This window comes from Ursus americanus, chromosome X, assembly GCF_024610735.1.
Source record: "Ursus americanus isolate L20-20 chromosome X, mUrsAme1.1.p, whole genome shotgun sequence".
NCBI lineage: Eukaryota > Metazoa > Chordata > Mammalia > Carnivora > Ursidae > Ursus > Ursus americanus.
The window spans coordinates 105449863-105475339 of record NC_142164.1 but is presented as its reverse complement, the minus strand read 5'-3'; the positions used below and the strand labels follow the sequence as shown (position 1 = coordinate 105475339).

The 25477-nt window shown below is 42.8% G+C and overlaps 1 protein-coding gene across 3 annotated transcripts in view; it reads right to left on the bottom strand.

Moving 5' to 3' along the window:
* SMPX (small muscle protein X-linked) overlaps positions 1 to 25477 on the bottom strand; it is a 52095-nt gene that overhangs the window by 24627 nt on the left and 1991 nt on the right. For 2 of the 3 annotated variants that reach the window (XM_045804988.2, XM_045804989.2), the window contains exons 2-4: positions 23553 to 23610; positions 12325 to 12411; positions 7529 to 7677 (exon numbers count right to left, since the gene is read on the bottom strand). In XM_045804988.2, the coding sequence (XP_045660944.1) occupies positions 7543 to 7677; positions 12325 to 12411; positions 23553 to 23591 (261 nt within the window). In that variant the 5' untranslated portion in view covers positions 23592 to 23610 and the 3' untranslated portion in view covers positions 7529 to 7542. Of the gene's footprint in view, positions 1 to 7528; positions 7678 to 12324; positions 12412 to 23552; positions 23611 to 23960; positions 23981 to 25477 lie in introns of those variants that run through there. The other variant, XM_087859602.1, reaches the window with a different exon arrangement.

The following is a 25477-nucleotide window of genomic DNA, read 5'->3' as shown; positions in this document are numbered from 1 at the left end:
TAACCCAAACACTAGGAGAAATAAATCATCTTAATTCTGAAGGCCACAGAGCTGCATAAAAAATATTCTTATGGAAAAATGTAGCATGGAAAAAGCAAGATATGAAATCGTACACATGTTGTGAATGAGGCTATGTAAGAAAAAGTAAAAGCAGAACTGGTTCCCATTTTTGCATAATTACCCTGTCCTGGGTGCCATGCCCACATATACTTCCTTAAATCTGTACATATCCCTGATCCTTCACATCTGCCCATTGAGGAAGACGCCATTTTCTGCTTTTTATGAAATGAGGGAATAGAGACCCTGAGCTCAAAATTGCAAAGGTAGAAGGTAATGAGACCAAATCTTCCATGACCCAATGACCCCAAGTCCCATATTGTTAGCAACTTTGTTGTATTGTATCCAACATGGAAACTCAGAGGAAAAGACTGGAGGGGCAGCTATCAAATTCGGTATTATGCTAAAATGGTGATCTTATGGGTGATTATTTTGTATTTCCCACCTTCTATTTTGTTGTTATGGTATTTATACAAATGGATTTTTAAAATGTATTACATCTTACCATTTGAAAAGAGGGATATTTCCATGTACACATCAATGTAATCATCTGCCACATATGTAGATATCAGCTAAGTTTAAGATAGTCAAGGGCATGTTTTCCCAAAATGGAGCTGCTGGTATTGATTTGATTGGTTGGTTATTGATTTGAGATCTTCCTTCTTTAAGGTAAGTGTTTACAGCTGTGAATTTCCCTCTAAGCACTGCTTTTGCTGTATCCCACAAGTATATTGTATTTTTGGTTTTGTTTGTTTCAAAGCATTTTCTAATTTCCCTTGTGATTTCTTCTTTGACTCATTGGTTATTCAGGAGCGTGTTCTTTAAGCCCCACAACCTGTGGATTTCCTCAACTTCCTTCTGTTGCTGGTTTCTAATTCCAATCCACTGTGGTCTGAGAACATACTTTGCGTGATTTCGTTCCTTTTAAACTTAATGAGACTTGCTTAATGGCCTAACCTGTGGCCTGTCTTAGACAATGTGCCATGTGCGCTTTAGAAGAATGCGTCTTCTTCTGTTGTTGGGTGGAATGTTCTATAGATGTCTGTTAGGTCTAGTTGGTTTATAGTATTATTCAAATCTTCTATTTCTGCTGTAGACTGAATGTTTATGTCCGCCCAAATTCATATGGTGAACCGGTAATCCCAATGTGATGGCATCTGAAGGTGGGGCCTTTGGAAGGTGCCTAGGTCATGAGGCTGGAGCCCTCTTGAATGGGATTAGTGCCCTTATAAAAGAGACCCCAGAGAGCTCCCTTATCCCTTTCACTGTGTGAGGATCCAGTGAGAAAATGGCCATCTATAAATCAGGACGCAGGGCCTCATCAGACCCCGAATCTGCTGGCATCTCGGTCTTAGACTTTCCAATCTCCAGAGGTGTGAAAAATAAATTTCTGTTATTTGGAAGCCCCCCAGTCTATGGTATCCCGTTATAGCATCCCCAGAAGACTAAGACAGTTTCCTTCTTGATCTTTTGTCTACTATCCACTCTTGAAAGTGGGGTATTGAAATTTCCTGTTATTATTGTTGAACTCCCTATCTCCCTTCAATTCTGTCAGGTTCTGCATCATGTACTTTAGGGGTCTGTTGTTAGGTACTAAATGCACTTTTCATCAAATGTCTGGGTACATCAATTTTCCCTCCTGCCAGCATTCTCAAAATTAGCCCTGGAATCAGCAGGAAAAACAGTGATGCATAATATTTAACATTTAAGAGTAATGAACACCTTATGTTCTCTTCTAGCAGAAATGACATCTCCTTGGATGAATGGTTGGTAAATATGTCTTATCTGGACCTAGATGGTCTTTGAAAAATAAGGCCAAATAACTCTGGATAATTAAATTATTTTCTTCTGGTTTTATTTTTTCTCCCCTTTGAAGACTATGAGCCAAATTTGACATCTTCACTAATTTTTCAGTTTCCCAGAGGAATAATGAAGTTATGATCAGTGAATTCAAGTCAGATTTCTGAGCCCTTTACTGATCATGGTCAACGAGGTTATTTTCAGACCTTGCAAGAAAAGCTAGTCTTGATTTTAAGTAGTAATCTCCCTGAAAACACAAGGACTCGGGAAGTCTACAAGAACACACATTTCTAGGAGCCACCAGACTTGGTATGGTCACAGCACCAGTAACATTCTACAGACATGCCTTGCATGCTCATGATCTATCCAGTGCCCCCCAGCCTTTAAGAAGCTGTATCCTGGCATCATGAAGAAGGTATAAACAAGGAAACCAATACATCACTTTGCTAAGTATTGTGACGGCATAAACAGAAGATGCTAGGGGCGGGGCTGAGTGTTGGAAGAAGGCATACCTCCTCTATCAGGGCATCATAATGGTTCTTTTCAAATCCACAAAATCTAGAAGCAAGTCTGGTTGGCTGATGTGAGGAATGGGATGGAGGCCAACTCGAGATCATGTGGCTGTGTATGGCTATACAGCCTTTGCAGATCATTTGAACTCACTCTCACTGCCCTACCACAGTGTTTCTCAGAGAATGGTCCAGTGCCCACTGGTTGACCTCAAAAGTCTTCCTGATGCAAAAATGCAAGTGCTTTTCTCAGTTCTTTTTTTTCTCCTTTTTTAAATTTAAATGCAATTAATTAACATATAATGTATTATTCGTTTCAGAGGTAGAGGTCAGTGATTCATCAGTCTTTAATACCCAGTACTCCTTGCATCAGATGCCCTCCTTCATGCCCACCCCCAGTTACCCCATCCCCCACACCCTCCCCTCCAGCAACCCTCAGTGTGTTTCCTATGGTTAAGAGTCTCTTATGGTTTGTCTCCCCCTCTGATGCCTTCCTCAGTTCTTAATGGCAAATGGGGATTAAGTCCATAGATTTTCACTTAGATGCAATGGCCAAAAGCTATTAAGTGAGTTATTAAGAATCACTAAATTTCTCATCTTTCTGAAAGTCTGGTGTAGTAGGTAAGCATGAAGTCTGGCTGCCACACAATGTGTGGTCAGGCCACAATGTCCACCACAGAGAGGGAGAATTCCTGCAACCTCAGAATGGCAGTTTCTTTCTATGGCTTCATGGGTCCCAGGACTTACGATTGCTGCTCTTTGTGCTCATTAACATAACTGTGGACTTATTCTTGGGGTTTACCTTTGTTAATCATTGTTTTCGTAACTGCCGCATGGCTACCCCTTTGATACTTATTTTGTTTCTTTCCAATTCTTTGTTATCACTTAGTTCTTTCACTGCTGGAAAAAGAGAAGAGATGGTGTGGGCCAGTCATAGGATCTTGTTTTGCTCTTCCCCGAAAGTTTAAGGATATTGTCCTAGAGGAACTCTTTGATTTCACTAGGCTTGTCTATTAATCACGTTCTGGACATTCCATACGTCCAGAAGCTAATTCTGAACCTCTGTTAAACTATTCCATTCCCACCACCTCTTTCAAATTGTCCCTGTACCAAAATCATCACGAGTTTCCCCTCTTATAAATCATAACATTGGTTATCTTTACTGCCTACTTAGGGGGTCATAAACAGCCATTGGATATCTTGAATCACTGAGCTGCTGTCTAATTCTTTTTTTAAGATTTTATTTACTTGAGAGAGAGAGAGAAAGGGAGAAGCAGACTCCCCACTGAGCAAGGAGCCTGACGCGGGGCTCGATCCCAGGACTCTGAGATCATGACCTGAGCCGAAAGCAGATGGTTAACCAACTGAGCCACCCAGCACCCCCCCACTGTCTAATTCTTCAGTTGCCTTTGAAGTATTTTATCTTTCCACCAAGATCGAAGTATCCTGAGAGCAGAGACCAAGTTTGGCATCTATACATCTTAGCACAGAATGAAGAAAATGCCCGTGGTACAGAAGCTAGTCATAGAGGTTCTTTACAGGGCCCCTGTGGTCTGACATGAGGATTGAGAGGGAGCAGAAATGGACACAGAGTGCTGGAAAGCAGCCCTGAACAGTCCTCTGGGTTCTTCACATGCCTGTCTATGAAGTCTGAGGTGGAATGAGCTGTAGCTACAAGCAAACAAGCTGATGGTGTCTTCTGACTGTAGACCCGGGGAATTCCTGATCAAGCAGCAAACAGCAGGCACAGGAGTGTTGGAGGGCTCTTGGTTTTCAGACATTGCTGCTGGTCCTGTCTCTTCATCTGGCCTTGCTTAAATTACCATCTGGCCATCTTAAATCACAGCCAGGAGAATCCCAAGAGATACATGACTGAACACCCTAACTGCCCCATGCCCCATGCCCTTGCCAGCCTGGATTGGGGTCCCATTTGCAATACTCCTGTGTCTCTTGGCCTTAACTCAGTACGTGCTGTCCTTGTGTAGCCTGGCTCTGGTTCCCGATTGGGTCCAGCCCCTAAGTCCTTTGCCAAAAGCCGTGATTCCTGATCCCTAACTGGCTAGTCACTGTCCTTTCTGGTTCCTATCCCATAACGTTTTTAACTGATTTCCATGAACGATTCTAGCCATGGCACAGGGCATGGAAAGAATCTGAAATCCCACTTAAAAGGAGTCATTGATCTCAACTGGACGGGCATGCTGGTCCATCATATATGTTAAAGTATTGTAATAGTTATAACCTGGACTTTGAGCCTTGGGTCACATGGTGTTCACAGTGTTTGGCACTATGAACTCACTCAAACTTCAGACAACAGTCTGTTTGATCAAATCATTGAACAGGACATGGTGAAGGTGGGTGACAGAGTGGTGGCCCAAGAAGAGGGAAATCAATCCAACCAGTAAGGGGCTAAGTGATGGCTGGTCCACGATATTTACTGCTTATGAGTCCACTGAATCAATCAATGTTAAAAAATGCTCTCCCTCCGTGACCACAAACCATGACCATGGAAGTCTCAAAATCTGACATAATTGCAGGAGAAGAATTGATAGGTCAAAAGCAAACCAGCCTAATACCTCTCCTATGAGAAATAAAAATCATTCCTTGGCTTAAAACAACGCCTGTGCTCATTTGGAATTCAGATCAATTACCCTGACAACGTAGGTTTTTCACGTTCCTGTAAGAATAAGGAAAAACAGGCCTCTCTTTGTGGTTTTGCCTTATTAGAATTTGTTCGGGAAGGAAGAATCATTAAAGTCTTCTCTGAGAAAATGAAGTAACAAAGACTTTTCCTGGATATTCTGATAACTTTTTGATATTTTGTCGAGCTGATAGTTTCCTGTTCCTGTAACCTTGTAATCCAAGGCAACAGAATCACTGCAGATAACACTATAAGATCCTCTCTGAGCTCATTTTAAAACAGCATTCCTTTGAATCTTCAAAACCAAGTTCTTCTGAAACTGTAACTGGGGTTAAATTTAGGTCGACATGGATTTCAGAAAAGCAAAATCCTGTAAAGTTTACATTAAAGATTCATGTGTCTAGCTGGCCTTGTTTGGGTGATGATAATGAATATTACAAAACATTAATTTCCTTTCCCTGGGCTTTCTTACAAGAAAGTTCTGCAGCTTTGTCCCAAGCCTATTGGAGTATTTCATCTCTATGAGCAGGACTGAGTGTAATGATGCTTACCATCAACGTGTTTCATTCCGTCATAAATAATAACAAGTGTGTGTAGCCACGCTCCAGGTCAGTTCCTGCTGCCATCACTTTGTCCCAGACCAGGTTCCTGGGATTCATTCTTAGAGTCAGAGAATCCACGGTATTTTATCCTTACTCCTTTGTTCTTTTATGTAACTGTGCTGAAAACACTGAATAACACTAGGTGTGTTATTTTAACTCAAAACAGCTCCTCTTTCTCTGTACTATAAAGAAATCTTTTCTGCAGAACTAACTCGCAAATGCCCTAGTAAGCCAGCATAAGCATGACACAAGGCACATTGCTGCTACACTCGGGATTATCTCAGAGAACACTGTGTTCTTCGTTATGTCTATAGGAGAAGGCACAGCAGGGCTCCAGGGCTGTGCTTGCCTCTACCTACATGGTCAGACGATTTCACCCTGACACCCATAGGAAGAGTGCAAGCCGTCTGTAAGGCGCGGTGGGGAGAAGGGATGAAGTCACACGCCCTCTTGAGGATGCACGACAGATGGGGAAAACCAGTGTTCCTGTAGGAGTCACCTCAAGAATAGGAGCAATAAGTGGGTATCATAAGGCTTAACAGAAACAGTGGATACGATGCTCTTCACACAGTGTCTGGCATACGGTATACGATTAACAAATGTTTCTAGTGCTCAGCGCATAGCGGATGCTCAGTAAATATTGGCTGAAGAAATGAGTGTGTTGATGAACAAACGAATGAATGGGCAGTCAGCCAGGTAAATACCTGTTTCATGTTACCAATATAGATTCCTCTCTTCTAAACTTAAGCTTCTGCTTAAGAAACGGAATAAACTGTGCATGGTGGGATTCAGTAATGTTGGATAAAGTAGATTTGCTCTCAGGGTCCAGCAGGAGAGTTGGAAAGAAAGGACCGGCCAATTCCACACGCCCCCTGCTGACAGAATTCACACACGTCAGGGCCGAGCCCTCACCACAGGGTCATCATTGAACAGACCCAATAACAATGAAAATAAGGTCACAGGTCCTGCCTGCACTGCCTCCTCGGGAGGGTGGCAGGTACAGTTTTGAGCCTGCCCTTCCCTCGTGCACATTCTGAGTCATCACTGGGTCCCCATGGTCTGCTTTGCACATACCCGGGTTACTCATCTCAAGGCCTGAACCGGTCTCTACCCCCTTTACCTTCCAAACCTCCTCAGCACCTTGCTCCGATGAGCCTCTCCTCAGAACTAGCTCATCACTCTTCCTGGCATCTGGGTGAGGAAACCGAGGCATGGAAGGACAGAGGCCCTCCCTGAACCCCAAGATCAAAAGCTCCTCAAGATAATGCTAAGTGAAATAAGTCAAGCAGAGAAAGACAACTATCATATGATTTCTCTCATCTATGGAACATAAGAACTAGGATGATCGGTAGGGGAAGAAAGGGATAAAGAAAGGGGGGGTAATCAGAAGGGGGAATGGAACATGAGAGACTATGGACTATGAGAAACAAACTGAGGGCCTCAGAGGGGAGGGGGGGGAATGGGATAGACTGGTGATGGGTAGTAAGGAGGGTACGTATTGCATGGTGCACTAGATGTTATACACAATTAATGAATCATCGAGCCTTACATCGGAAACCGGGGATGTACTGTATGGTGACTAACATAATATAATAAAAAATCATTTAAAAAAAAAAAAAAGCTCCTCAGGGCCCCCTTCCAAGCATCTTCCTTCTCCCAACCCTGTCCTCCCTCAACTAAGAAAGTGAGCAGAAAGGGGTTGGCAGGCAAACATCCTCAATGGCTCTCTGGCTGGTTATGAAATACGATAGGCCCCAAAGCTCAGCTTTACCAGAAAACCTTCGCACCAGAAAAACTGGTCCAAACAAAAGGCCCTGGTACTTAATGAATGCTTCTGGAATTCCAGACTCCTTCTGTGGAAGACTTCCTTAATCCATTTTATAGCAGTCTTTTTAAGTGGAAGAAAATAATTTTTCACTCACCTTCTTTCTTGCAACTACTGCTCAGCTTTGGGGACATACTTCAGTTCACTTTTAATATTCTGGATCTCTGAAAGATTGACCGCAGGTCCCAGAAGTCTCTTTGCTCCTGGCATTGGCTTCTTCTCCTCATCCGAGGTGGGAGGAACACCCTGAAGAGAAAGAAAAGAAAGAAGGGATCAGCTCACTGAAAAAGGCATTTGGTCTCTGTCAAAGTGTAATTCTAGCTGCGTCACTTGTTCCTGTGCTACTGAGACACCCTCAGAGCTTCCAGAAGATCCCTGAAATTTGTAGACAAATATGGAAGAAAATTGGAAGAAGAAAACAGGTAATCTCCACATGACTTAGAAAACACAAGACTAGTCAACATCTGATAACTAACAAAAATTAGACTAGTTAGGATTTGTGATTCCAAGAGAAGCACCTTCTGAGAGAATTTAATCTGGCGTCTTATAATCCTAATATGGCTGAACAGCAGAGATTTGTAGAATGTTGGTGCACAGTTGGCTCTAACAGTGACTAAGTCCAGAAGCTTAAAATTTTTTTTTGTTTGGGGTGCAATAGCTGCCAGCCTTTGTGCCAACATCTCCAGGAAGCATAAACAAACTGATATTGACATAAGCAAAACCTTCTTGAACGTGGGTGGCATGAGATGGAGCAACAGAGGAGGCCCAGTTCTCCCTCCCGGCTTTGGGAACGATTTTCAATTTCCTATTATTGAATGTTTTCATACTGTTGCAGCTTTAGGGCAGGAGCACATCCTATACTTTTTTTATGATTCCTCCAATGCCTGGTACAGATGTGCACACTTGTCCGTTGTTGTTTAGCTGATTAATGCCAAGAATGTACCATAATGACAAATATATGCCTCTGTGTATATACGCCAAACATACACATTAACACTGACTATAACACAACGGGATCAGTTGCTGTGTGTGGCTCTTAGAACTCCCAAGTCATTACTACAGAAGAAAGTTGCTTATTAGCTCATTCCTCCTCTGCTAGAGGTGGGGAGCATACTCTCTGGCCCCAGGAGGAAGGTGTTGGAGGAACATTTGATCACCGTGGCAGCCACAAGAGCACGCCTCTCTGATCAGTTTTCTCCCAGTAGGGTAATGAAATGACTGGCCCCAGCTGCTTCGCCCTGCAACCTGCCCATCACCGCGCTGAGGTCACATTTCCCACGGCTGCTTGTGCCCAATGACTGAGTGTCACAGGATCCTAAGGCCAGCCCGTTCCTGGGAGACGGAAGACTCCTGGGGAGGAACTTCGGCTCGAGAATTTTCCTTAGAACAGCAATGAGGTCTAAGAGGTTTCACCCCGACCCTCTGTCCCACTCTTCTTCACCCACATCACCCGTCTAGCCACCCTCCCATTCTTCCTTACATGTGGTTTCACCAATAAATATTCTGCATGTCTAAGCCCATCATTGTGCCAGCTTTTTGGAGTACCCAAACTAACACAGTCGCAGCATGGGACTGGCAGGGCTTCATGTGCTCAGCCAACAACTGGGTGAACCAATACATTTCTGGGGAAAAGGAGGAAGAAACCACATGTTTGCCTCTGGTTCAAGCCCTAGGCCCATACTTGTTGCCAGCCTAACCAGGCAGACCCATGACTTAGGCATGAAAGCTAATGCTGGGCTTTGCTCCCATCTGGCCTCTATGTCTAGTTCTCAAACTGTCTAGAACCTAAAGGAAAAGGGAAGAAACTGTTCAAGATTCCCAGCCTTTAACCAATTATTTGGTAGGCATGTCCTTTATAGAATTGCCTGTTTGAGTAGTGAGTAGAAATATAAAATATTGAGGTGCTGTTCTTCTACTAAGGGCTAATGGTTTTTCCTATAGTCATTTTCTTTGAATCTCGGCACAGGGGCGTGTGAGTGGCTCCGTCATTAAGCGTCTGCCTTCGGCTCAGGGCGTGATCCCGGCGGTCTGGGATTGAGCCCCACATTGGGCTTCTCCGCTGGGAGCCTGCTTCTTCCACTCCCACTCCCCCTGCCTGTGTTCCCTCTCTCGCTGGCTGTCTCTCTGTCAAATAAATAAATAAAATCTTTAAAAAAAATGAATCTCGGCACAGCACTGATGAAAGAGCTAACGTGTCTCCCACACAAAATGATAAAGTAATTCAGTGTAGACTGTACCTGTTGTAAATATCTGGAAAATATTGTTTCCTCAGGCCAACGTACAGAGCCATAGGATCAGCTTCCTTTTATCACGCACACACATGCATCATTTATAAATGCAGATTTAGAAGCCATCATTAAAACTATTAAATATCCACTTGGAGGACTAGGTATTCGAAAATGTTCTTTGCTAGGCTTTTGGAAAGAGGTTTGAAACAAGGCTATAAATTGGGTTTTTTTTTTAAATATGTGTAGCAGTGAAATGAAGAATGTTTCCTCACTTATGAATGTTCCCATGGTTGTTAGGTGGGTAGATCTTAATAAAGAAGCATGAAGAAGAAAAATGTTTCTAATTCCTTCTGTTAAGTTCCTGGGTACGTCACATTCACTGTGTTTGTAATATCAAAATATGCTATTTTGGCACGTTGACTGCATAAAGCCAATGTGTGTAGTTATGCGTCTATGTGCAAAGACTTATTAGGGAACATACATGGATAGAGGATGATAATATTTAATATTAGGCCCTTTCAAGTTATTAAAACCTCAATACACTTAAGACTTTCAGCACTTGATTTGGCATGGTCACATATTGGAAATATATAACCACTGGAAATTGTAAGTGGATATATTCAATAAGTAGACATGACATTGACTCAGGAAGGGGTTAATGGTGGGGCATATTCTTAACTGAATCTTCTCTCATCTTTTTAAAAAATGGGAATTGGATCCCATTTCTTCTAAAATTTATTGTAAGAATTAGAATAAATACAGGCATGAGTAAGCAGGGCTCCAGATGGCTCCATTTGACAAATACATAGTACTTTTTTTTTTCTTCTGTATGTAGATATTTGAATTGAAAAGGGACAAGGAAGACATTCTTTGATTGAAATAAAGAGAGCTCGAGAAAGGGCTTATCAGCCCCAGCACCTTTATCAGTTTCAGGAATGACTGTTGTCAAGGGAAACATTCCCCTGAGGGGTGACAGAGCATTTGTAAAATTTGGGAAAATGGTGAACTGTTTTCCATCTATCTTGCCTTCATTTCCCCCTTTACTACCAGACACCCTACTGAGTTTTCCCGGAACCTCACCTCTGTGGAGTCATACAGTCCGCTGTGCTCGTTCGTGGTCACACACTGAGGACTTAGTAATAACAGCAAACACTTACACTGCTAGCTGTTCTAAGTTACACATGCTAACTCATTTAATCCTCACACCAGCCCTATAAATCTGCTAGTATTATCCCCATTTTTTAGCTAAGGAAACTGAGGCCCGAGGCAGGGAGGGAAGGAGTAAGAAACTTGCCCCTGGCCTCCCAGCTAGGAAGGAGTGGACTGGAATTAAATAGTGTGTTTGCAGCTTGTGAAGGGACAAGGTGGAGAGGGAAATAACAGAAAGTCCCAACATGCTATTTTCTGGCTTAATAATGATAGAATTACAGTCAAAAGAGAGATTTGGGAGGCAGAGTGGAGGCTTGTCAATACCCTTCAAGTCACTTCAAGCAAGCAGCTGCCTTGTCTTACCTAAAAGATGGGCCCTGCTTGTAAGGATTTGGCTGTAAGGCCTCTGTGTCGAGCACATGCCAAACTCTGGCTGCGCTGAGCACACGGACGCCGTGCCCCAGCTCCCTGAGCAGAGCAAAGGGCTCCCAGAGACCCAGCCAGAGCTCACAGGCCTTGTCAGATGGCCACAGGCTGATCCTGGCTTTCTGCTGGGGTACATCCTCTTCATATATGAGACGGTGTCAGGATTGAGATGGGAGAGCTACCGGCTGTGACCGAGGTGGCCTGTTGTGCTCAGGGATGATACGTTATGATCTCCATTTTATATAGTCATTATCTTAATGCAAGGCTAGGCAACAAATCCCAAAACTAGGTACATAAGCAATTCCAGGTTTGCAAACTAGATAATTTTTTTCAGAATCGGACCTTCCAGGTTTCATCAGAAAAGTCACAGTTGGTGAAGGAATGCAGACATTTGGGGGGGGTCTCTATTTAATGCATTTACTCATTTTAGCCTCCATTTCAGCCAAGTGGGCAGTCTGAATTTGGAGAAGAGGTAAAAATTTGCAGGAAAAGAAGACAGAAATTGATCGGCTCCTTTGCAAAGTCCTCTTTTCAAAGGAAATACCCAGAGATTGGGGCTTTTTGTTTGAATCCACAAGTAATTTAATGTGCTTATTACCTGAGCTCCCACTGGGGGTTGTCACTCATCAGAAGCTATACTAAAGACATCCTGCTCAGTTCAGTATAAGCTCCAAGGGAAACCTTACGGAGCTAGTGACTGTTGAGAGACCAAGAGCATGTGAGAGGCTATTCTCCGCCCCCCCTGCCCCGCACCACCACACACACTCATACACACACACACACACACTCTCTCTCTCTCTCTCTCTCTCTCACTCAATCAACAAACTACATGTCAAACTCAGCATCTTTAAGTAACTGTGCCAGGCACTTAAAGCGCTGAAGGGAAGGGAGGAACAGTGTGTTTCATGGCTAAGTGACCAAGACAGTCAAAGAAATGTGTATACTATGTGGTGACTCCCTGACCCACGTCCATTCATACCTTCCTTGTCCTGGGGAGCCGACCCTCACCTTGCCTTTGCCCCCCCCCCCTCTAGTCAGGAGTCTGGAGGGGAAAGACAGGGCTGAGCTCTACCAGCTAAGTTTTCCTCACCTCCTCTGTTTCCGGAGTACACTCTTTTCTTCTGGGAGGTTGCCCAGCTCCCGGCCGAAAGGCTCCCATCGGGATGTTGATATTTGCCTAAAAGAAAAAAGCAGGAAAGATTTTGCTCTAAAAGGGTATAAACTTGCAATGACACGCAGAAACCATAATCATTACAAGGAAAAACGCTCTGAAAAGTACATCTTTAAAGCTTTTTACCTCAAGAAAATTGTCCTAATGACAGGACAAAAATATGCAAAGGAAAATTTTATTTCCATTTATTACAAATTTCTGGAACTCATCCTTAGGTCTGTGCAGTGATTTCACAATTCCCTGTTGGATAGAAGAATTTCAAGACAGTTTGTTCTGGCTGTTGCCCTCCTATGGTGCTTAATATTTTCCTCTCCCTCAGATGAGGAAGGAACACAGCAATAGGAAAGGAGGAAACATCATCCAAAGAAGCCATCCCACACCTTAGCCCTCCTTCAGCTTCCTTCAGATTCACCCTAGGAGAGCTGCATTCACACTTCCTAAACCACCTGCTCCTTTCCATAATGTCCTATGACTGTTCCAGCACTTCCTGAGGTCTCTCCATAATTGACACTCCTCTGCCTTCTCCCCAACACAGCACTGTGTGCGTCAGTGTGTAAGGAGAGATCTGGAAAGTCAAGTTCATTGGTGTCACACTTCATAGATTCTTGTTCTTTATTAAGATAACATGTGGGGTGCCTGCTTGTGCCCCCTCTCTCTCTCTCTCTCTGACAAATAAATAAATAAAAATATTTTTTTAAAAAAGCACAGATTCTTTAAAAAAAATTTTTTTTTAAGGATCACCTGGGTGGCTCTGTTGGTTAAGCATCCGACTAGATGTAGGCTCAGATCATGGTTTCAGGGTCGTGAGATCAAGCCCCACATCAGGCTCTGTGCTGGTAGTAGAGCCTGCTTAATATTCTCTCTCTCCCTCTGCTCCTCCCCACCCCCAACCGTGCTCTCTCTTAAAAAAAAAACTAACAAACAAAAGCGTTTTTTTAAGGTAGGAGGTAATTTTTCCACTTAAGATGAAGTGTTGCCTTATGAGTAATTGGATATGTGGACTTGAAAAGTTGAAATTGCACTTTGATGTTATGCATGAAAATGATGCCTGAGCAAAGGGGACAAAATATTTTACTACCTTATGATACGGTTTGGATAATTTTGGTGCCACATGAAACAAAATTATTAGGAACTGTAGTAAGGTCCATTTGGAATTGCCTGATAGGAGCTCTGTTGCCAGGGGAATGTTTAACTCAGGACACAGGAAATATCCAGGGTCCATGTCCATCTGCAACATGACAGATCTGTGTTCTCCCAAGAGCAGGGAGTGATCCTAGGGTCTTTCAGACTCCCTTTCCTGCTAGAATAATGCTGATCCCACAGAAAGGAAACAGATCCAAAGTGTTCATGGAGGGTGTCAAAAGAGGTACATCTCCATTCCTAGAGCTAACAAGCCAAGAGTATTTTTATCAGCGTGTACTATATATGCCAAAATACAAGTGCAGCACAATTTTAGAGGGAGGCATTTTGGAAAGTCTAAGGCTGAGCCTTCTATGCTATTCCTCTGCCTCATGGAGATATCAGGTGGCCTAGGGTGGGAGGAAGGAGGGGCATAAGGCAAGGGGGAAAATATGTCTTATATGGTAGCAAATATGGTAGCATACTTCATGAATTTCAAGATGCACCTCTTTTAATATCTCTGAAATCAAAATGTGTCTTATAACCAGTGGTTTCTTAAATTTTTAATTGGCACATTTGTTTTATTTTTCAGCAGGACATAACATAATGGCATTTTACAACTGGCAGTGTCTTAGACTGGATGAAATATCATTAGGGTCCTGAAATAAGATGAAAACCATGTAAGTAAGACCCACAAACGATTATCTGTATTGAAGAAATAACTATCTCCATTGCTACAGTTTGATTGGAAAAGGGGGAAAAGTAGATACAGGAACTTTGGGGAGAAGGTTAACTGGCTAAAAGTTTAATTAGATCATCAGTACCCTGACCCATTTATTAAGCATGTACAGAAGGCATCTTCCTAATGGTGAGTTGAAGTTCACATACAGTTTCTGAAAGACTTGGTTGCTAAACTAACGTATTTGATGAAGTGTGCATGCTCTATAGTGGGTTGTCGCTTTCAGTAAAGGAACCCATAAGATCATCCAGGATAATGTATCCAGTAAAGCACATGCTATGGGAATACCACCTTTTCTTGCTCAGAGTTTAATTTTAGCAACGCGTGTCGCCTCTCCACGGTAAACGGGTGGCTTCTGCTAGTGCAAAGAGCCCAGTGCTAGGACTTGTTACAGATTCATGTCCTTGAAAAAGTGTCAGCTGTTCTGGGTCTCATCTTTCCCGTTTGTGATATGAATATTAGGCTTTGTCAGTGGTTGTCAAACCTTTCAGCTATGGAACCCTTCCTTCAAGTAAAGTGTTGTGAGAACATCTAAAATGCAAACTAGGTGGAGGTAGAGGTAGAGCTGCTCTGGCTAAGGCGGGAGGGAGTGCGGAACCCCATCTGCTTCCCCCAAACCCTGGGCCACGAGCAGTTCCTTCCAGCGGGGGAGGGGGTGCCCAATCTGACAACCATTGAAAGAGATCACCCTTAAATGGATGAGTATTGACATGTATTTAAAATGTTCGTTCTTCCCATTGTTAGGTTGTCTGTAATTTACTTTCAACTAGCATAGACCGCGTGATATTTTATATGTTCAGGTTGGTTTAAACTGCAGCTCTAGAGAATTCTACTACTCTAAGTGGGAGTTTATCCTCGTAGCGTGGTGAGTAGGTGGTAAAATATCTTTAAGACCACATTCCCATGGTTGCTACTCCAAGTCGTTCTGTTAGCCATCTGTCCACTAACACCTGAGGTTTTGATGTTTGAACAAATGTCAAAAGTAGGGGAAATAATGACATGAGCATTAGAAATGGCTCTTGTTGAAGAAATCAGAGGAGGTTAGGGTATGTAGATTGGTTGGAATGTTTTGGAGACAATCCCTCCCCCGTGCTAACAGAGTCTAAGAATCCGAAAGCCTATAGATTTGCATCTTCAGAGACTGAGCTCGAGGAGGGATCCCTAAATGGGCCTGTCTCCAGCCGTTAATAATGAGGATTTCCAGCTGGGTGCTGCCAACCAGGGGCACAGAATCCCCACCTGCCTCATGTGAGCCTTTTATGTGAGGTGACAGTCACTTGGAGCACCAAGGAAACAAGAGCTGAGGCTTCCTGGAGCTCACGGACAGCCTGCGTAGACGGTTTTGTGCCGGCTTGCTAACGAATGTGTGTTTAACAAACGTCTGTTTGTGTGGCAGAGTTGGGTTGAGACTGGCTTTCATCTTAACCCAGTGCGAGGTTGGGGATAGTAACTACTCCCCCGGCCATCCATCACGTGCTACCTTAGCCACCCCCAAACCCTGATTCAGCCTAGGTCCTACAGCCTCACAACAAACTGCTGAGGAAAAAAACTGAGCCTCGAAGGTAGATGTCACACAAAGAGTTCGAGGAAAAGCCAGGATTCCAAATTGCAGCTGCCTGACCTTGGGGACAGACCTTTTCACTCTGTCAAGCCCTCTCCAAAGAGCTCTTTTTACTTGACCAAAGTGAGGTCTAACCACTCTAAAATGCTCTAAACTGGCGCAAAAATTACAGGCTTACACTTTGAGAATGGCCTTGGAAAAGGGGCACAGTAAGTGGATAATTCCAAAATAGGTGTCAAACAAAAGCCACATTGAAAAATGAGCCATTAACTCACTGACTTGATGCTTTTTCATCTTTAAGGCATCACTCAAGAAACCAGGAACCTAAATGGATTTTTTGACAGCAAATATTGACAGGATCCAAAGCAGCCCAAGAATGCGTCAAATATCTAGTCATTAATGTGCACCTGAAGGGAGTGTCAGAAGAGTGCTTTGTAAATGATTAGAGACGTTTCATTAATATAATTGTAGGGTGATGATATTTGAGTGACAAATTATAGACTAAATTATAGCCATAAGAAAAATTCCTTATAACTTGAATTTGATAGAAATACATAGACCTTAGCTCTCTTTTTTATTCTACGGCCAGAGAATTGTGTCATATTCTTGTTTTTCACTGACTCACTGTGTTAGAACGCAAATAAAACACCTTTCAATAATTCATTTTTCCATCTGCAAATTGGGTATGGTATTCACTATTCTAAAAGGATTTTGCATATAAGGTACATTTTTATGAAAGAGAATGGAGTCAGTCCAGGTCACTGATGTTAGACTTGCTCTGTGTTGAGGTGACTCCCTATCATTGATGTTATTAGACTTTTTCTAGGTTTGTTTATTCTATAAGGTCGGACTTCTTCCTTCTCTTTATGACTCTGTATAAATGCACAGGAGACAAGCTTTTGTTTTTCCCTTTTATAACACATTCCTTTGGATTTCTTTTCCTTCCTTGAGTTTTATTCATCTTAGATATTTTTAAATATGCCCCTGACGCAACAAGCCCAGCGCATCGCTTTCCCAAGCTACACATAATTTGTTACAGCCTCAAAGTTGGGAATGGAAAAAAATCTACTAGATCTTCTTTTGCCAGAACAGGATACAGTTCCCTGATAATGGACCTATCTGATGTGAAATGAATACTACACTTGATCTCACCAGGTGAAGAAAAGTAGAAAGAATTCCCTGTAAGTTAATTCCACTACTCCCTTAATTATTTGTATTGTTCTCCTGCTTGGCTCCAGGCTTTGAGCCCGAGGATTCTGGAAACAATACGCCCTCCACAGCCACTCCTGTGTGACTTACAATGGAGTGACATCTTCTTTCCCCAGTGGGTTGGATTCTGATAGCCGCCTGCCGCAGGCTACCTTCAATCCCTATCCACTTTGCTTTCCATAGCCAGTGTTCTCTCTCTCTCCCTCCCTGTCCTCCCTGTTGGTGCCCACTCTGTCTCTCCTTTTAGTGTTGACACTTTTGGAGTTTCCTCCCATTGCATATTTGTTTCAGATAACCCCCACCACCACACACACACACACACACACACACACATACACACACACACACACACTGATTTTATCTTTAGTTTTCAAAGGTCTCCAGCTGCTCCTGCCAGAATCTATAGCCGCCACCACCCATGCCATCCTCCCAGGCCACAGGCAGAGGAAACCCTACAGGGTTGCATTTTGAAGTATTTCTTTCTGCACTTCCCTATTCTTAGTGTCCTAAACCTTCTCTGAATGGAGCAGGACATGACCTTTTGAGATTTCTAGCATCTTCATAGAACACTTTCAGAAAGAGGTTCCTCAATAACTAATTAGAAAATGAGATTATTTGATTTGTTAGCCTAAATTAAGAGAGACAGATGAACCTAACAACTAAAATACAGTCCAACCTATTTTAAAATACAATTCTATATCACTAGAATTTAACTTCTTTGTCTTTAGGGATTCTCGAAATCTGGAAAGGATTCAGAACATACACAACTTACCCTCCCAACACAACCTTGAGAAATTCCCACTCAGCCACTGTCCATCACCCATGGTGTTTCATACTGAAAGGCTTTCTTCTCTCTCTCTCTCTGTTCTCATCACTTTGCTCTTTTCAGTAATATCCTTAATGACTCAACTGTAGTCTTGTTATCCAGGGAAAAGCAGATTTCAAGAATGCATTATGGCTATTAAGATAATGTGTACAATTGGTTGAGGGCAGGCCATATATCTGAGGTATTTGTAAAGGTCAGCCTCAAAAAATGACGTCTTTTCGCCAACATATAGACTACTCGCTTCGTGTTACCAATATGGGGCCCTGGTCAGAGCAGCAAATATTATCAGCTGAAGGTAGCACTGAACCCCTTCTAGAGTCAGTCTGTTAACATTCAACTTCTGGCTACATGTTAAAGAAACCAGGGTTAGAAATGATAAACACTGTATTATAGTAGTTTATATAAGAAAGAAGCAGATCCATGATCAAAGAAAAGGCCTTGACTCTACATTAAAACAAGTGGCAAATGAAAGTTCATTTTTAATTTTTAAATTTTTTTTAAAGATTTTATTTATTTACTTGACAGAGACAGCCAGCGAGAGAGGGAACACAAGCAGGGGGAGTGGGAGAGAAAGAAGCAGGCTCCCAGCAGAGGAGCCTGATGTGGGGCTCGATCCCAGGACTCTGGGATCACGCCCTGAGCCGAAGGCAGACGCTTAACGACTGCGCCACCCAGGCGCCCCTTAATTTTTAAATTTAAATAAGATATCAAAGGAAGGTATGTATCATTATATTATTTTTAGCTTTAACGAATGTATTTGGTTAAGTGGTCAAACGTGGGTAGTGATAGTTAATTCCTTTGTGCCAAGGATTGTCACGTATCTGGCGACCTTTTTAAACTAGAAATCTGTTCTGTTCTACACATGGATTGGGTAGCAATGGACAAGTTCCCATAAGAGACCACACACTAACGATGCATAACCATTCCTTTAAAATGTCTAATAAGGGATGCCTGGGTGGCTCAGTCAATTAAGCGTCTGCCTTCAGCTCAGGTCATGATCTCAGGGTCCTGGGATCGAGTCCCTCATGTGGCTCCTTGCTCTGCGGGGAGCCTGCTTCTCCCTCTGCCTGCCACTCCCCCTGCTTGTGCTCTCTCTCAAATAAATCAATAAAATCTTTAAAAAAATAAGATGTACAGTAATAGTTAGGTTCAGTTTCACAAGCAGCTTGGTTAAGTGAATTAGGCAGAGAGGTGGTAATTCAGTGGCCATGGCTGTTTGTACTTTGAGACCATGCTTGTCACCAAGTCACTTTACTTTGTACTTTTCACTGCCAGCCAACTTAGTTTAAGATGACTTTAATCAGGGTGGGCTATTAGCTTCTTCCCTAAAATGCTGACACTCTTTCTAAATGTCACTTGAGGTCTTAAAAGGGAGGACCCAGCTTGGTACTTATGATTACCCTTTAAGGCGGTCCACCCACTCCTCCATCCTCACTCTCTGTGCCAGGGTGGGGGTGGTAAGTAATGAGACTACAGAATGTTGCCGAGTGGTTCCACACATGGGCTTTGGGATCAGACAAGTGAGTGTTCAGGTCCTGACTCTCCTACTTACAAGCTGTGCGATCCTGGGAGAGTTGTTTCACTTCTCTAACCCTTCCATTATAATCCATGGAGCTCTCATTGCACTGAGTCAAGTACATAGTAAACCCTGAAGAAAGTGTGACTATTATTATCATCTAATAATGAACTTTCGAAGTTATTCTCAGGAAGTTCATAGATTATTAGAAGCTACACAGAGGCTTGGAGGCCATATAATGCAACACCTTCCCTTTGCAGATCATGGGGACCAGAGGGGTGAAATCACAGAGCAGAGCTAAGACTAGGGCACGGGACTCTTTTCCATTCAACCATGAAGTTCTCAGATCTCATGAGAGAGGACAAATAATACTCAGCTCACTTTGGTCAACGGTGGAGAAAAAAAGCCAGTGATGACCCAGAGAACATTGGCTCTGGGTGGGCTGAGGCCCTAGGGAGGCCCATGGTGGTTTCCAAAGTGGGTGTGTTCAGGAGGAAGGGGAAGGACGGGCAGGGGCTGCCGGTGGCCAGTGTCACTTGGTCTCATTACAGGGACTTGCAGAGCAGATCACCGATGGGATTGGATTTCCCAGCAGCTCTAGCATTCCCCACCTGTCCTGTCAAATGCTTTCATCTGAAGGGATCAGCCCCACTATGCTGAGTGTGCTGATGTTACCTTGGTTGCAACTGCATCCCCATCAACAGTGCGGTTTAACAAGCAGCCTGGAAAGTACAGAATGAAGGCCAGTAAACTATGGCCCGTGGACCCAATCCAACCTGCCACCTGTTTTTATAAATAAAGTTGCATTGGCACACAGCCACACTCGTTCATTTATGTATTGCCTATGTCTGCTTTTGTGCTATAATGGCAGAGTTGGGTAGTTAGAACAGAGACCCAATGATGTGCAAATCCTAAAATATTTACTATCTTGCCCTTTTTTAGAAAGATTGGCTGACATTTGGTATACAGCCTTATAGCTGCTTAGGAGACAAAGGCCCTGTCCAGGCAAAGGAAGGATCAACTGATTCCTTCAGGATATTTGTATGTCCCTGGCATAAATGTGATTTCATTAGTACAACTGAAAAAAAAGGTCAACTTAGAATCCCCTTACAATTCAAAGGCCACCTTTTCGATGCAGGTATGAAAGACATGTTCGATGCAGGTATGAAAGACATGTGTCCAAGTCCTCTAAGGGTAGGCCTACTTCTTGGCCTCCCTGTCAGTCTGGGCCATGGAGGGGATGGAACCAGTTGAAGAGAAACCAAGGCCATTCCAAGGGTGAACTAAGGTCACCAAGTGAGTGCCAGGCAGAGATTTGTAACCACGTGGCTCCATGTTGTCTGATGCACATAGGTGCAGTAGTTCAACCATCTAAATGCCGAACGGTTTTAAGTATAGCTGACGGTGGCGTAAGTTTGCTCAATCCAGACAAAATAGAGATCTAAGTCATTATTTTCTAGAAGTTTGCACTGCAAAGTACTATGTTGCAAAATACTCATTTGGAAGTTCCTGTATGTTTAGAAAACTCTGCCTACATCACCACTTTCTTGAAAATATACAGAGCCATTAGCAAGTTATGGACTCTGAGGAATCCTGCAGTAAAGATCCTATTCAACTTCGCTGAATTTAGTGTTTCCCAAACACTTTATCACAGAACCCTTTAATTAACAAACGACATCCCATAAAACTGATATTCCAAGAGACACACTTTGGGAACTGTTGAACTAGATGACGGTAATGATGGTGATGATGACAATGATGACTGATGAGTGATGATAACAGCTAATATTTATTAAGCAATTACAACGAGCCAGGCACTGGCCTAAGCATTCACATGTATTAACTCATTTAACTCTCAACCCTATGAGACCACTACTGTTATTAATTCCCCACTTGATAAATGAGAAAACCAAGGCACAAAGAGGATAAACACCTTGCCCAAAGTCACACAGCTAGTAAGGCCTGGAGACGACAAGCTCCTCAAACAGAGGGATCAGGTATCAATTCATCTTTGCATGGCCTGCACTTTGCACAGTGCCTGTCACAAATACCCAGGAAACGACAGTTGAACTGCTTTGGTAATAAGATCCTAATAAAAAGCAGAAGCAACTAGAACATATTGAATAGGGCATTTAACATCTTTAAGTGGTATTTAAACAACAAGGGCCCTCCTCATCATTTGGGGTTTCTGTTTGTTCCACACATGACTCTACCCTAGATAATGTTACTACTATAAACCATTTTTTATAGTGTAACCATTGTCATATTTTATTTAATAGACCCCACTTTAGGTTAATGAAGAGAGGATAGAAAAATATCAGATAGTGCAGATCCTATTTAGCCACGAGAAATAATACTTCATTTGAAGGTGCATTAAATTAGGCTTTTTGAGTGGCATAAAATATATTGAAAGAGGCAAAACCACATCCATAAGGAAGCACTCTATTGCCTTTGTTGGTAAAGTGGATGGAATTTTTTAAATGCAGTAAAATAACAGTTACTGAGAAGAGTCCATAGCAGCTTTTTAAATATTAGAGACCTAAAAATATATCAAGGTCAAAATTAGTAGATAAAATACTGGTGAATTTTCGGTGTAGATTTGAGGGAAGCCAGAAAGCACTAAAGAAGAAAAATCAACACACTTTCAGCTTTAAAAGGAAGAGAGGCAAAGACAGCCTGAGGAAAGACTATGTTTTTGTGTCCTGCAAAATAAAAAGGAAATTTTATGTATAGCACTTTGGGAGCTTCGAATGCAGTGATTAAATGGTATTATTTCTCATCACATTAACAAAGAACATTCCTGAATGATAATTATTATGATAACAGTCGACACTTAATGAGGGCTTCCTGTGCTGTTTTAAGCAATTTGTATGTGTGGCTCTAGGACGTGAACACTGTTATCATCCCCATTTTACAGATGTGGGAAGAGAGGCAGAGAGAAAATAATTTTCCCATGATTCCACACCAGTAGGGATTAAGGATTCAAACTCCAGTAAAGAAGGCTCAAAGGCTCAAGGATGCCACAGGTCTGGGAGGCAAAATAAATTCCACTACCAATGTCAAGGTATGTCAGAGATTCACTAGGTGGATGCAAAAGAGCCAAACGTGGCAATGTGGAGTTGGATCCTTGCCAATAGGCTCTTCTTTGGTAGTTCGTTCAATGACAAGTTTCCAGGGGTTGTAATACATCTTGCCACTTAAGAAGCCCATCCACTTAAGACTGTGCGTTTGTCTTGACAGGTGAAGATCTGTCCTTCCACCCACCTCTACCACTGGCATGTCCTAGGATTTCTAACCCCACAAGCTGGCCACATGCACACCCCTCCAAAATACGGTCAGTCACTTAAGTTTATGCTGTGATGGTACATCCAACCCCAAATATTCAGGAACTGTGCCCCATGTCCTGTGGCATTCAGAAAAGCCCAGGGAAAAAGTTCAACCATTCCTTTAGAGGTAGCACAGATGACTCCGTGTCGATGCAAGAGAAAGATGGAATTTTACGATAAAGCATCCTGCCTGGCATCACAACGTGGGAGCCATTTGAGAGTTAAACACAGAAACCTTACGAGAATAACAAATTAACTATGGAGTAAAAACGGATACTGAAAGTTATCTTCATAATTGTATTTGTGCTCCAAAATGCCTGTTTCCCCCTCCCCTTTTTGGGGGGTGACTCTTAAGTCAGTTGAAGCAACCAAACAGTTTATTTTCTGGGAAGGCATGAGGAGATACAACAGCAGCCAGACTTTACAGGATACATACCCAAGCCTTAAAGAAGGACACTTGACAAGAAAAGATATGTTCTAAACAGATGCGTCAACAAATTCAGTTAGATATAAAAATGGAAAGTGAATTTTTAAATTTGTATCAAGCATATCAAATACATATACATCGAAAAACATATCAAAAAACTAAACACTGCTATTTTGTAGGCGGTCAATTAATTCTCATTCATAACTTTGTCTCACAATTCAGCACAGGTGAACAAAACCAGCTTCTCCCTCCTCAGTTGTACCTTCCCAGCTTCAGATCCTGTCTCATTTGTGCCCTAAGAGTCAGTCTTTTCTTGAAGTGAATTACCACGTTAGGGGTGAACAATCGCAAAAGGTCTGATTTATTAAGCGAACAGGCTAGGAGTCGCAGAGCTGATGTTAAAATGCAAATACGCCTTACTTACCTGGATGGTTCTGACATTGGAAACCGGCTGTTTCGACATATTCACGGGGTCTTAATCCCTAAAAAAAAACAAGTGAGAAACTGTTAGAGGTGGCGGCATTCAGATTCTCCGGCTTGATAAATTAGAACTTAACTCATGATTCAACTGGGCAGTCACCCCTTTCAGTGGCTCTATATTCTTTCAGTCTCAGTTTCTGAAGTTACTTAGAGACTCTCCTTCCCAATGCCTCGGGGAGAGGGAACACTAGAGCGCCCGGATAAATCATTCAGGAGGAGAAACGCTGAGATGCCTCGCCCCTGATCGAATGATAGGCAATCAGAAACTTGAAAGGCCCTATCATCTCCTTGCCTGCCCTCCTGCCCCCACTGCGGAGCGCAGCAAAGCAAAGAGGTTGTGGGAATAAAACACCTTTGTTTGGGGCCTCGGAAGCTCTCCGCTTGAAACTGAACTTCTGATCTGAATGAGCTGTTGCCAGGGCTGCGTGGCAGCCCATTGGGAGCTCCTCCTTTCCATTGAACGCCCAAAGAGAAATAGCCTGGACTACGATCTCACTACTGCGCCACCTTCGGCTCGCGGCGCACGTGTCTGTTCCACCCGGGGCCCTGGGAAACGCTGTGAGGACGGCGCCACATCTGCCCGCTCTGGGTGTCCGGGGCCCGGGCTCTGTAAACCGAAGCAGCCACAAGCCTCACCTGTCCGCTTTGCTTTTAATGGAACAGCCTCAGAAGGCCAATGAGGATTTACATGACTGTGTCGTTTCCCCAAGATGTAGCAGGGCTTCCTTCCCAAAGGACTTGTGCTTTCTTTCACGTGGGGAGACCTTAGAGGTGACTAGTGACCAAGGTTTGCTGGCGCAAGGGGGACGGAGAACAGCCCGGCTCTGGCCTGTTATTGCATGTATAAAGATTGTCATAGCTGGGTCTATGAAATGTTGACAGGCCCAACGGAAAAAGTTGAAAATTCAGCGAACGGAAGGAAGCATGCTGCTATTTAAACCCAAACTGTAAAATGGGTGACTGACTTTCCTCTACTGCCTGGTGTAAATGCATGTGCTAACCTGTGAGCACATGAACACAGGCAGCGGTGTGGGCGTTTGTGACCCGTTCTGTGTCACGTGGCCCGTGTCACTCAACATTTCTAGGCCCTTTTCCTCTTCCTTAAATTTTACCTGATTCTTAGGTTGTGGTGAGAATCAAAATGACATAATGTTCCCAAAACTGCCTCGGGAACTCTAAAGGATGCAAATATTGATTATTTCGTGGCGATTGTCCACAGCTCGTGACTTTTTAGTAATTTACTGACCTACAGCTTCAAGTACAGCGTAAAAATTGAGGCAGTGACAATGCCCCTCACCACTTTACATATCAAAGATCTGAGAACTCTGACAAACATTGTTTTTGAGATCTTCAAAGTTGTAGGCTCTGTCATATGAAGTTAAGCAATTACATAATTGTTTAAAAATCTCTAATATATACAACTGTAAGTCTTTGGAGTCACACACATGAAAACAATGAGTTTTTTTTTAAGTTTCACCGGCATGTTTTGGTAATATATAGATATAGATAGCCTCCATCCAGAAGGGTCGAGGTAGAATTATTTTTGCTTTGGCTAAAAAGTTAAAAAGCAACAACAAATTGAACACCTAGGAGTGCGTTTTTCTCTATTATATGTTTCAGATAGATTCTATCTTTCCCACAGTGTCAAAGAGTCAATGAAGGCTTTTTAATTTTCAGATCTAGGATACACAGTTCAATATCAAAAGGAAAAGCTTGGTAGTTTAATTTTTAATGTTTCTATTCCTCAAGAGCTATTAGAAAGCATGCAAAGCAGTAATTCTCACAGGACTTTAAACATTTCAGCATATAGTTTTCTCTGTGCATGTACAGCTACAGTTTAAGCAACAGCACTTGGCAACTTACAAGAAG